The 13,581-nt window shown below is 40.5% G+C and overlaps 1 protein-coding gene across 1 annotated transcript; it reads right to left on the bottom strand.

Moving 5' to 3' along the window:
• Positions 1 to 893: 893 nt before the first annotated feature.
• Positions 894 to 13,514, bottom strand: LOC148419272 (protein polybromo-1-like). Its single transcript, XM_088423820.1, has 30 exons — positions 13,423 to 13,514; positions 13,011 to 13,170; positions 12,809 to 12,906; positions 12,485 to 12,632; positions 12,221 to 12,370; positions 11,952 to 12,068; positions 11,794 to 11,862; positions 11,445 to 11,543; positions 11,269 to 11,354; positions 11,090 to 11,181; positions 10,793 to 11,009; positions 10,561 to 10,702; positions 10,395 to 10,480; positions 10,026 to 10,305; positions 9,824 to 9,929; positions 7,933 to 8,572; positions 7,503 to 7,714; positions 7,218 to 7,406; positions 6,486 to 6,643; positions 6,162 to 6,407; positions 5,626 to 5,771; positions 5,391 to 5,548; positions 5,122 to 5,305; positions 4,839 to 5,046; positions 4,579 to 4,777; positions 4,302 to 4,457; positions 3,356 to 3,520; positions 3,020 to 3,084; positions 1,835 to 2,021; positions 894 to 1,674 (listed from the first exon to the last, which is right to left on the bottom strand). The coding sequence occupies exons 2-30, from the start codon at positions 13,143 to 13,145 to the stop codon at positions 1,511 to 1,513; spliced, it is 4,902 nt and encodes a 1,633-aa protein (XP_088279946.1). The 5' UTR covers positions 13,146 to 13,170; positions 13,423 to 13,514; the 3' UTR covers positions 894 to 1,510.
• Positions 13,515 to 13,581: the final 67 nt, after the last annotated feature.

Below are 13,581 nucleotides of genomic sequence, written 5' to 3'. Positions count from 1 at the left end.
CCAAAGCTGATGCGGTATCCATTTTCGTTTATCCTGCTTTATACATGGATGGGCAACATTCAACAACTCACGATATTGACAATGTTTTGATAAACTTTGTGTGGAAAAATAATCTTCACCACAAAAAAATCTTTATATTTTTCTGTATCTAGACCTGAATGTGGACTTGTTTTTTTTTTTTTTATCCTATCCCTTTAAATATCAACATGTCCTCTGAACTTCCATCCAGCATTCTGCCACTGCAAAATTTAGACAATTTTCAAATATTTTTAAAATGAAAATTAATTAGATTTATTGGTCGGTCCTACTGTATTCCGCGTATTTTGAAAATCTGAATTGTACCGTAAAATGATAAGGTTACTTCTTAAACTTTCCAATTTTGTTACTCGTACAATTTCACCCCGACCCCCAAACATCTACTTGCTGGAACACGAATGTTGTTCAATGGAACACGTTTTTAGCTTTGCAGCATTGCGTTGACAAAGGCTTTATCTAATATTTTATTTATGAAGGATTTGTTTAACTCGAGCTGTTAACTATCACGAAATGTGTTTGAAAGAGAAGGAATTGCCACGCGATTGACTGATTTTCAGTTTCTATTACATGTATTAGTCTCCTATAAGTAGTACAATGAATTATCTTTTCTAAATTTAAATCCTAAATTATCTTTAGTTCAATTATTTCAGCAATTGCCTTTATGGAAAGGTCCACACGTTTGCTTTATACAATTCTGCTTGTGGCTTGGACAACCTTTATACAAGGCTTTTATTTTTCCAATGCCAGGTTATGTTCAGTTCAGTGCATGCAGTTGCATTTTTGTTTTAAATTCCAGTCAGATTCACATGTGCTGGATCTGCTATACAATAACAACACAAGGAACTTGTTTTTTTTTTTTTTTCCAATCCAAATGATTTTCAATTTAATGCTGAATCATTTCACACAATTGCTGAGAAATATTTCACAAATCGTGCACAAGCACTTCTTCATACATCAGTCAGTTTACAGATGCCATGATTTCTGTGGAAATGACATTAACCATGACTCATTGCGCGTTTGCATTTTCCATGATGTGGAAGATATCAAAGGAAGGGTAATGACAGCAACAATGGTGGAACCATCTATTAACTTTTTCTATGGGTGGTAAAGGTGTCTATTTGAGGTGTCGTGTTGATTTATTCATATAGGGTAAGGCATCTATTTGAGGAAATGTGATACATTTGTTTTCAATTTACTACAATAACACCTGTAAGTTCTCCTCTTTAAATAGTATTCATAAGTTTATTTTAACAGTACCAATAAGCCAAAACACATGTTTTGTAGGCAGCAAAATCAATCCGCAGTAAAAAAATGAAAATGCACAAACAACTATTTAGCTCATTATAGTTACTAATAAATATAAAATCGGTTAAGGATTGCTATAAAATATTGCTTCTAGGGTCTACAGTTCAATACCAAGTTTGAGTGTAAGGGCCGTGGGAGGTGTGGTTAAAAGCGGTACCAGGCCTACACGTCACATATTGTAGGCCTGACAAATGTTGAGGGAGTCCCTCAACATCAGGTCGCGCAGGCGCCACAGTGCGTCCGCCATAGTGGAGTGGGCTCCTTTGCTTTTTAGCCAGTGAGCTGGCAGCCGGCTCTCTTGCTCTTTGGTCATGTGAACATCTCGCCTCTGAGCTGTGGAGAGATGTTTTGTATTCAAGTGATTAAGTCAGGATTTTCACTGCATGATACAAATAACACAATAAGGATATGATTCGACACAGCCATATCAGATTGAAAAAAACTTCAAAATAAATGGGAATAAGCCATCATAGAAACCAGGCTTTGTTCGGACCTTTCAGCGTCTGGTCCCACTTGCTGACCGTGCTGGACTCTGAATTCAAACCCTCGATATACTTCAGATAGGCTTCTGAGTGCAGCACTCGCTGAGTCTTCGGAGGGGGGGCTACAAACATGGGCGGGGCCTGGCCCTGACCTGGGTATGGTGGGGGAGCATGCTGTCCTGGGCTGAACATTCCTGGCTGAAATAGAAAAAAAAATTGGTGTTGAAAATAAAATCTAAATATAATTGAAACCAAGTTGCTTCTTAACTAGAGTCTCTGAGTGTGTACATGGAGCAAATGGTAAACCATTAAAGTATCCGTACAACTTTAAATAATATTTAAAAGGGAAGTCAAACCAAAATTGTTCTTAACAATATGTTCTATAGTCCAAACCCATTTTCTAATTAATGTTTGTGGAATATGAATTAAGTAGCACAATTCACACAAATTTGTATCCATGTCAGGGGGTGGCCATTTTGCCACCTGACTGTAATGACATCACAATTGCTCAGGTAACAACCAATCACCAGGCAACTTGTGAACGTCACATGACCAAACTCAGAGAATAGGCGAGCAATGATTGGTTGTTACCAAAGTCCCGAGCAACTGTCATTTTCAGTCAAGAACAAGTGGCGAAATGGCTGCCACTAACATGAAAAAAAACTATTTATATTTCACATACATGATGTAATCAGAATGCCATGTTTATACAAAGGGTCCTTGCAGATTTTTTTTTGTTTTGTTTTTTAAAGAAAAAAAAAATGACTGCTGTGTACACATTTTTTTTAAAGGGACAGTATGTAAGATTTTGACCGTTTTTCATTAAAAAAAAATAAATTAAATGATTGTAAATTTCAAAAACTTGCAAATGAATGTGTTCTTAATGACCACCAGTATTTTTTAAACATAATCATAGGTCTAGTTATCATTAAATTATATTACATGGAGTAGGACTTCTCCGGAGGCGGCCATGTTTGTTGTAGCTACGGACAATGGTAAATGCAGCACCTCCTGCTGTCCGTAATGAAAAACTGCCTAAATCTTACACACTATCCCTTTAAAGAAAAATTCACTGCCCCCTTACGAATATATACTTTTTTTGCACTTGGTTTAGTGGTGCACCGCCAGTTTTCTACCATTTTACAGGTTTTCTTCAAATGCCATGTCTTGGTGTAAAATGGGCAGTTGCAGCTCACCTGCTGCATGAGGCCTCCTGGAGCCGGACTTCCTGACATGCCATTCACAGCAGTGCCCATCATGCCTATTAAAGAGAAATCATTATTCTGTGTCAACAACTACAACACTAGTAACTTTTACATTTAAAAAAATAAAAATAAAATGTTGCTATAACTTCAGCTGAACATTAGTAGTTGGATACCAGTGTTATGACATGCATCAGTAGTGTGTCTGTAGATCCAGTATGTGAATACAGAGAGAAAAGCTACTTGCAGCCCCACCGCATCACGTGGAGCAAACAAAGACCACGACTGGTGGCGAGTGATCATTTGTGGCTGCCACAGTAAAACCCTTACCATGATGAAGCATGCCCGGATACCCGGGCATACCACTTTGGTGTAGATGATGAGGTGGAAGATGGGGGCCCCCTGCTTGATAAGGTGACATTGGGGCCACACTCAACAAACCCTCATGGGGGCCCTGCAAGGGCATGTAAGGTGGCCCGTAAGCTCCCATCATGCCTTGGGGGAAGAGGGCGAGGAGAGGATGACAACACATTCATGCATAAGTGACATGCAGCTGTCCATGTGACATGCACTACTGTTGCGCACACTTGGCCCCTTTCACACAAAGGCCCCATGAATGCTTATTTATTGCAAACTTGCATGGTTAAACTCTTGCAGCCATATTTAAAATGGTCATTTACAATTAATTACCAATTATTAAACAAAAAATCTTAAATGTATCTGTAATATTATGATGCTAAAATAAAATCAAACCCCCATCACCCTTTAATGCTGAGGAAACGATAAATAGCTTAACACAGGCTTATCGGCTCCCTGAAACGTTGGTCAAACAGGACGTCCTCCTAACCAGTGACCGTGTGAGAAATGAAGGGACTTTGGGGTCAAGTATGAAAAACTATACATCTGAAAGTGTCCAGCAGGTTTTTGACAAAAATACGTTTTTGACATTAACATTTTAAAAGAGAATACAACTTAAAATAAGCCAATTTAAAAACCAACAGGCTATGTGTGTGAAAGGGAATGCAGTAAATGAGCGTTATCAAGCAAAACAAGAACGGAAGACCTATGGTTAAAATGGTTAGTCATGCAATGTCATGGTCATGCAGTTTAAAAAAAGTTAGCGACAATAAAAGTGACAAGCATAAAGAACAAGGCACAAAAACCTGTGGCTTTAGCAAAGTTGCATTGTCAACTGTTAAAGAGTATTTGAAATAGTCCTGCCCATTTCCTTGCTGCCATCTAGTCAAACACTCGTGCTGTGTCTGAGAGGGGTTACCTGACATAGGTGTCATGGTCTGGTTTATCATGCCCAATGTGCTAGGCGAAGGCACGACCCCCATCAGTGACCCTACGGGGGTACCTGATCTTGGGGACGCTTGCTTCAGGGCTGGCCTTTCCCGTTCTTGTTGCTCCACGATTTTGGCTGCCCGTTCTAACACAAAACACAAAAGTTTACATTCTGACCACAATGGTGTCATGTGCTTATGTCAGAGAAATCTCTAAAAGAAGACTAGGACAAGCCTAGCTGCTAACGCCATCTTCTGCAGGTTCACCTTCATAGTCTGCTTTCTTGACGGCTTCCAGGTTTCTCCACTCGGTGCCAACCAGACGACTCAGTTCACCGAAAGAGAAGTCTGGGTGCCGAGCCTTGATGACTGCTCGCATCTCACTGCTGAACAAGATGTATCCGCTCATGTTGATCTTTCTCTTGGCGCCTTCCTTCTTGGACAAGCCTTTAATCCTTGGTGTGGACTGAAAGGGTTAAAGCAGTTTAGTGTGTCCATCTTAATATTGGGAGGGACAATGTGCACACCTGAGAAGGTGTGTAAGGCATGCCATCCATATCGCTGGTGAGAGAGGTTTGCATCTGGGGTATAGAAGGCGTTTCCATGCCCTCATCGTCATCCTCCATGTCATCCATGTCATCATCTCCATCCTCGATGTCTGCTAGTTTCACCTCAAGTTCGTCTATCTTCTTATTTAAAAAGGGAGATGCTTCCTTCTGTGGAACTATTAATTTCCTGTGGGCGAAAAAAAAAAAAAGTCTTGTATCGATTGCGTTTTCAATCACAAGTGCTTCGTACAAACGGGCCCACCTGAAATAATAGACCTCATCTTCCACCACTTTCGAAGAGTACGAGAAACGCTTCAGCCCCTTGAACTTTTTCACCTGTTTTTCAGAGTCTATGTAGCGACTCTCACAAAGGAGATTATCCTCTTCTGCAACCTCGGTAGGTCTGCATGACAGGTAGTCCTTGAACGACGACACCATGCATTTGCCTAAGAATAAAAACGATGTTTGAGAAAGAAAGAAAGAAAGAAAGAAAAAAAAAAAAAGAGTGGCTTTGAAGGAAGAGAGCAGTACCTATGACGCACGTCATGGGCAAGGTCTCCTCCAGGTGGCTGAGAAACACTTCTCTCTTGTAGAACATCTTCGTGGGCTCGTGTGCAGTCTCCTCTGGGTGAATGAAAATGGGCCCAAAGAAGAAAGTGGTTCCATTTTGCACCCAAAGTTTCTCCAGCCTACATTCCAGTCAAGGAAGCAATGGTCAACCATCACACACAAACAGATCAATAAAAATACCGAAACACGGCTTTACCTGGCGACCCGAGGCTTGGAGAGGCCATGCGATTGGATGTAAACGCAATCCCCCACTTTAAACCACATGTCATTGTAACGCAACTGTTCATAGTACTGGCAGCCTGGCTCTGCACCGCTCACCTCCATGGGGACATCCTCCCTCTCCTAGAAATGTTTAACATAGACACTAATGACTTCATAGCTTGACTCTGTCATGCCTTCAGGTTAAATACCACAGCTTGCCAAATACACACCGCCATTTCATTAGGTCCAATTAACGTTTTCTTTGACATATTTATATAGAGCCGACTTTTATCTAAATTCACTATTCGTAGATAGATGTGAGCAAATGTGGGAAGCTGAAATCACTGTATTGATACAATATTGTGTCCCTGTATTTACTCCTGCAATAAACCCACGGATCCCCTCAGGGTGGAAGAAAAGCAGTAATAACATCAATACTTGTATGCTAATCAAAAAAAATGGATACCAAAATCCCTGCTTCATTCATCAGGGATAACCTATATAACAGAACCATAAAAGTTAAAAGCTCACCTTGTCTATGAAACTGCTGCTGTCAACAAATGAGATTTTCTCAAGTTTCTCCAAGTCAGGCTTAGCAAACATGGAGGCAACACGAACGACGGGCAGGGGCACATCTCGAGGTACAAATCTGACAGGGCTTGGAGGGACAGCCCATATCTTGATCTTCTTGAACAACTTGCACCTGGCATTGTATCGGGATTCGCAAACGAACACGTCCTCAGCTTTGAAGCCTTCTGGTTGGAGTTTGAAATAATCCTACGTTTGTCAGACAACCGTAATGAGCAGCTTCAGAACAAATCAACAGACAAACATTTTCACAACTTTCAGGCTTACCTTCACAAACATGACAACACATTTGCCCAAGACTTTACTGAAGGACACTCTGTTGTAGTAGTCACTCTTGAAGGCCTCATTTTCCAAGAACTTGCGAGTCGCCATATGGAAGGTTTCTCTCGGCCTGTAAAACCAGCAGCCATAGAGCCACTTCTCACCTTCAAAAACACAAACAAAGAGATTAGCTAGAGCAGTCGTTCTTCACATTTTTCAAGGATCTACCTCCTGTGAAGTGTTTTATTTTTCAAACTGAGTGCTGTGTTATCTGTGTCAACTCTGATTCCAGTTTAGTAACACCATTTGTTTTGTTTTTGGCTCATCTGCCGGAAAATTGTGCCACTACGATCAATGTGCATTCATATAAAACTCACAAACAAAATAGCAATAGCAATACCTTATTTCATGTTACAATTACTTTGCTCTTAATTTGAAAAGGAAAAAGGTGGTTTTCCTGTCACGCCATTAAATAGAATTGCTAATACCTGCAGATGCTCTGTTAAGATCTTATAGCCTACCTGAACTGCTTTCACAGTCCCCCATTTGCACAGTTAGAGGATGTAAAGAGTCTACAAGCTCCTTCCAAAGTACCGGCAAGTTTTTCCAGTGATATGAAGACCAAAATAAATATTTTGAGAATAGTTTCCACCATAAATATGAAAAATTGCGAAGAAAAAAAAAAGAGGGATAATGAGGTCTGCTGAGCTTATCTTTATGTACTAAGTGACTTGTAACCTTTGTCGTCCTCCCAAAGACGCTCAATCAAGACGATATGAGGCTTCAAGTTGGCCTCTGATGGTTGCACATAGACAAACTCCCCCAACTGGTAAGTGGTATTCTCGAAGGTGCATTTTTGCTGGTACACGAGATCTGTATGCAATTCGGGACGCCAAACTTCATTTGGCAGATTCTTCTCCTTTGAACCTTTATTAGAGGGGAAAAAAAATCAAATGAAGAGATTATAATTTCAAGCATCAATTGTTGGATTATTACTGCTGATGTTTTGAATAGCGCACATACTTTTACTTGGCTCATCCTCCTTGTCTTTATCCTCTTCAATCTCTTTGGGTATTTTCTCCCTCTTTTCCTGCTCCACGTCATTGTGCAAGTGTTTCAAAGTGTAGTTGAGCGCAGTGGTCTGTAAAATCTCTCCATTCTTGCACAGCTCATCTCGGATCTTGATGAAAAACTGCTGCAGCTCCACTGCATCATCAAATACCTCGGAGTCGGTCCTGCAGAAGCAAACAAGGCAGTAGGTAGGTCAAACGTAAGTTAAGATATGATACATACACTATGTTTAATGAAAGACATGTCTAGATTGTTAAATAAGGCAGTTTCCAACAAACTTTTACATTTTCTGGGCCACAGTAGACGTGATCTAACACTTGTGTTTTATCTCAACAAATCCTTAGCTTGGCTAGACAACCGTTCTCGAAAATTCTCTTAGTACCTGTGCAGCCTCCTGGCCTTCTGCAGAACTTCAAACACATGCTCCTGAAAGACGTCCAGTCTTCTGTAGCGACCACGCTCCACATTTACCCTGATGATGTCAAAATTTAGTGGGGACTTCTCTGGGTCATCAGGATCCATGGCGGCAATTTCGGCAAGCGAGTCACTATAACATCGGCCCTCTTCGTCCTGGTGGCCAAGAACTGACACTAACAGGTTCCTGATCATCTCACGCACCAAATTTCCCACAGCGGGAGGACCAGAATCCTCTCCTCCCTCCTGGTGCTTGCGCGTCTCCAGGAGCACCCGGTGCAGCACGAGAGCATCCCGGTAAATTAGAGATTCAGGCTCATTATACATGCAAGCATTATTGAACATGACGGTGAAGTCCTCAGCAAGGGCCTCGACATCCTGGTAGCGTCCCGCTGCCATGTGGCTGCGGAGGCGCTCCATGTCAATGGGTCGTTTGATGGTGGCGTAGTAATCGGGCAGCTCAGCGCGAGACGGCAGGCGCAGGAAGATGGTGCTCAGGCGGCGGCCGCGGCGGTCTGTGAAGTTCCGCACTGCGTCGTAGAGCTCGTTTAACTTCTGCTGCAGAGGCGTGAGGTATTTGGTCTTCTTTGGAGAGATGCCACTCTTTCCTGAAAAAATAAGGAGACCAATCTCTACAGTCAGTCAACAGTTTTGCCTACGATAACGTATTAGTAATATATATCAAACCAAGAAAGGAATTACGAAATTTGCTTTTCTTAGTGAAACTTATCACATACTGCATTAATATTGACATACACAAACTGGGAATACGAACAGACATTACATTTTTGCAACAAGCATAAATCAAAAAGCCATTCATGGAGATGCTGTGTTCCTACTTGATGATCAATTAAGGTATTGCTTCACAGTATCTTTCCTGACCATCTGTAATGTGCTTGAAAAAAAAATCTATCCTCATTTTCAAGTTTGCCGAAATCAGGTCAATGCCACTGGCATGTTATTCTGGGAATTGATCCCACATAAAGGCCATAGTTTTAAACCTGATTTCATTAGACTTGACAAATGTACAACAAGTGTATGAACATAATTACACCTAAATTTCTGCCACTTTCACGTTTGATCTTGGCTTATATTCATACATCATAGTCTATTCAGTTTTTTTTTAACTGTTATCAGGCAAAACTGACTTTGAGCTAAGTATTACCATGCATAAGGGGAACAATAGTCATGGCATTTTTAGAATGTGATCAGAATGTAAATTTAATAAATCTGTTTAGAAAACATTTGACATTAAATTAAACCTCTCAGACAGACAACGAGAAGTTCATACCTTATCTTAAACTAACAAGCTCCAAACTAATGAAAATAAACGATCATTGTTGAAAATCATCTTGTCATACTAATACAAAAATTATTGCATCGCTTTTGAATGAAAAATAGATAAATTAAAGTGGAATCAAACACTTCCTTTACAAAAACATCTTTTATACAAGTCATGGTAGTCGGATTGATAGTGATTGTGAAATGTGACTTCAACTTCAAATTCTACATGTTTTTATGCATCTCAGGGCGATATGCCATCTTGCCATGCTGATGACTGAAAGTGAAATCACAGTTGCTCAAAAGACAGCTAATCACAGCTCAGCTTATGAACACTGCATGACTAAACTCAGAAAACCTGTGAGGGATTGGTCATTATGTGACCCCTGCCCCTGGGACATGATTTTCAGTCAATAGCAAATCCAATGTATAAAAGGGTACGGATTGCATTTCTAAGTTATTATTCCACAAACACAATATTAAACAGAATGCCATGTTTGGACAACTGGGGACTCATCGTAAATACTATAGTAAAGATGATTTTTGACTTGACTTCCCTTTTTTAAAAAAAAACCTACTCAATTTTAGTTTCGGAGAGCCAACATCCTCTTCTTCAGGTGGTTGTCCCAACTCCTTGCGCTTATCTTTAAGTATCTTCTCCAGGATGTCAGCATCATTGTACACCTACATTGACAATAAATAGATAAGCAAAACAATTTAATGATAGCAATAGTGACATTCATATGGATATTTTAGTCCCACATCCTTCACACACTCTACCTGAGAGCCTTCCTCGTTATAATGGCGGGCATTACGGAACATTAACCTCATGTCATCCATTAGCTTCTCTTCTGTGGCGTAGCGCTCAGTGCGAACGTTGTGCTCAATGGTCTTCAGGTCCATGGGTTCTAGGATTACCTTATAGTAGTCGGGGTAGTCCTTCTTGGATGGCTTGACCATAAACAGGTCGCAAAGGCGGCGATTGGTGCCGACTTCCCTGGCATCCGTCACTGCAGCATAAAGGGCTTTCATTCTGTTCTTTTTGATATTTTTCTTGTGGCTTGGCGAAATGGAAAAATAATCAAATGCAAGATTAGCAACACACATCAAAGGTTAAATGGTAGAGGTAGGGAAAAAATGACTTGTTACCTTTTTCTCTTAGTGCTGCCTGCATCAGATGACAGAAGACTGTCACCATCCTCATCATCTCTTCTCACAAGTTCTTTCTTTTTTGCCTGGAAAAATGCAACATTGAATGATTAGGATCTTCGACTAAATGGCACGGGGCACAAATGATGATGAAATAGATTGTTACCTGCAAAATCTGCTGAAGCCTGAGAGCCCGTTTATATATACTTGAGTTGGGCATGTTGTATCTCTTTGCATTCTCAAACATCAAAGTGAGGTCAGCATCCATTTGTTCCACATTTTCATATTCACCATTCTTCATCTTTGTCCTACAGTTAAGAAAAATTTGCCACAGAAAAATAAAAAAAAATTGACAAATAACCACAACCACCACAACCAAAAATGTTTGTAATCTCAACCTGATTTGCGACAGACAAATGGTCTGTTTTATCTGCTGGTAGTAGTCGGGATATTCCCTGCGAGAGGGCAGATTCTGGAAAGGTTCGGAAAAAAGTTGGCCCTGGCTATTTCTCGCGCCTCGCACGGCTTCATACAGCTGGAAGATGGGATTGCTCATCTCCATGCTTGAACTCTGACTCTCAGCTTCTGATTCACCTTCGTCGTAACACACAGAGCCTGCACAATATTGGAATGGGTGAATCCAAGGTTTTTTTTTTTTTTTTTTTTTTAAGTCAGTTCCACCCAGCAAAGCCTACCAGAGAGCACAGGGTCATCTTCACTCTCTGAGCCATACTGAAGAGCTACGCTGACACCAGAAAGTCGATCTCCCTGACCAGATCTGCGATTTCTGAATAACGGAGAAGAGAAAAAAAAACAACAATATGCAGTTACAGTCTACAGTAGTAGTGAAGTTCACGTGGAAATCATAAATTACCTAATGCGAAGACTTGATTTAGTGGGTTCAGAATGTTCCAGTTCAGTTTTCTTCTGGATAAACACTTTCTTTATGGTGTTGGCATCCTACGATGTGGCACAACAAGCTGTTACAACTGTAATGCTGTCCCAGGAGTAAATACATCATATACGGTACATTAAAAAAAAAAGGCATACCTTAAAAACCTGAGATCCGGGTTCATTGTATGTTTTGGCATTTTTGGCCATGAGGTCAATGTCTTTCCCCATGGCATTGACACTTTTGTAGTAACCCATCTGACCAAAGACAAGAAAAACAAAAAAAGTTTAAATAATGAATGAAAAAATAAAAATTGAATAGCAGAGAGAACCAGGCATCATTTTGAAGGTAGACAATATTTTTAACCTACAGGACAAATAAAAAGCCATTATTTCATGATAAAGTAACATAGCAGATTTTTGCTCAAATGATCTAATATTTTCACAAGATGTATAAAACCTAACTAAAATCAAACAAGTTAATGTTTTTCTTTTCTATAGCTCCTACCTGTATTCTTTGAGCGATCGTCCTCAGATCAATGGGCTCCTTTATAACAGCATAGTAGTCTGGGTAATGCTATCAAGGAAACAGAAAAAGCCATGAGAGACTGCAGTAATATTTACTACATAAGAGACATCGTTTTTTAAAAGTCAAACAGAACTTACCACTTTGGAAGGCAATTTCTCAAAGAGTTTACTGACCACGTGACCCGAGGGATCAGTGTACAAAACCACTGCCGCAAGGAGTTGTTCTAACACTTCTTTTAAGCTGCTGGAAGATGCCTGAGTGACAATAAAACATAAATGTCTGCCACAGGCTGGTCTGAGGCTATGTTTTATATGACATCCATAGTCTAATGAGAAATGTATGGTTGCTTTGAAAAGCCTGCACACGACATCAAGCTGAAAAGATAACAGATTGTTGCCAGACTGACCTCATCTTCTGTTGAACCCCCTGGATTATCCATCATGTCGTCCCCATCATCCTCATCATCTTCTCCATCTCCACTCTGCAAAAAGTCATTCCTCGTCTGCAAATAAGTAACCCACAGCTTGTTGGCAGCTTGATACTCCTCGCTGTCCCTCTGGATTGATGAAAAAAAAGAACCACAAAGTAGAATTTTAGGGAAATCAACACAACAATCACTGAAATTAAATCATTTAGCTACTAAGAATAAAAAGTGTTAAATATGTTGGACCTTGTAAAAGGATTTAGCGTTGTTGAACATGAGCTGGAAGTCTGCAGTGAGCTGCTCCACCTCTTGATAATCTTCTGCCTTCAGCTTGTGCTGAATTTTTGTCATGTCTATTGGCTGGGATACCACCTCATAGTAATCAGGCAGGTTTCTGGAGATGAGGACATCATTAGCATGATCTTCAAAAGTGCTCTGTATTGTGGTATTTAGGTTCTGGTGCTCGGGGCCTGCCACTTTTATTGTGGACTTCGAGTTGCTTCTGATAATGTATCATTGCACAAGTGTTACACGTGAAAGCCAATTTTCCAAGTATTAATTGTTGAATACCTTCTCTTTGGTACTCGTAGAAAAAAATCACTGAGGTTTCTCCCTTGCTCATCCTTGTAGTCCCTGACAGCGTTGAACAACTCGTGGCATACAGCAATCTAGATGACAGGCGTTATCGTTCTTAGTTTCGAGAGGTTATTCAAATAGCTCATCCCAAAACTATATATATATATATATATATATATATATAAACTGTATATACCGTTTCTACAGGTGCAACACTGGAAGCCCATTTCCTTTTACGACCACTACCAGGAGTGGAAACGTCGTCGAGATCCCCACCTCCACTCACACTGCTGGAGGGAGAAGTTGCGCGTCTCCTCTTCGCGCTCGACATTGATGCACTGCTTGATAGGGGCAAGCTAAAACACAAAATTGTACGCCCGCTTTCTAAACAAGTAAACACACATGTTTTTATTTAGCAAGAGACACGAGGATCCTAAACTTGGTCGCTTAGCAATAGCATCACTTGGATGTATGAAACAAAGCAAGGACCTTGTTAGCATTTTTACTTCCGCTGGCTAACGAGAACAAATCGACATACCCCCCGTCGCACTGTTAAATTAAGCACATTGAAAGTAAACGATGACTCGGTTAAAACAAAACGAACTTACCGTAAACACAGAGAAGACAGCCGTAATTCCCTGAGCTAAGATAACGCGGCTAGCTCACCAGTGTTTGAAAATCTAGCCCGGAAGTTGTACTCGTGTCGTTTGTACGGTGGGAAAGAAAAGTGCCACATATGCGCAGTCTCGCCATCTACCGATACGGAA

Source organism: Hippichthys cyanospilos, chromosome 9 (genome assembly GCF_059441005.1).
Source record: "Hippichthys cyanospilos isolate Australia breed blue-spotted pipefish chromosome 9, RoL_Hcya_1.0, whole genome shotgun sequence".
NCBI classification, from domain to species: domain Eukaryota; kingdom Metazoa; phylum Chordata; class Actinopteri; order Syngnathiformes; family Syngnathidae; genus Hippichthys; species Hippichthys cyanospilos.
This window is presented reverse-complemented; position numbering and strand designations above follow the sequence as displayed.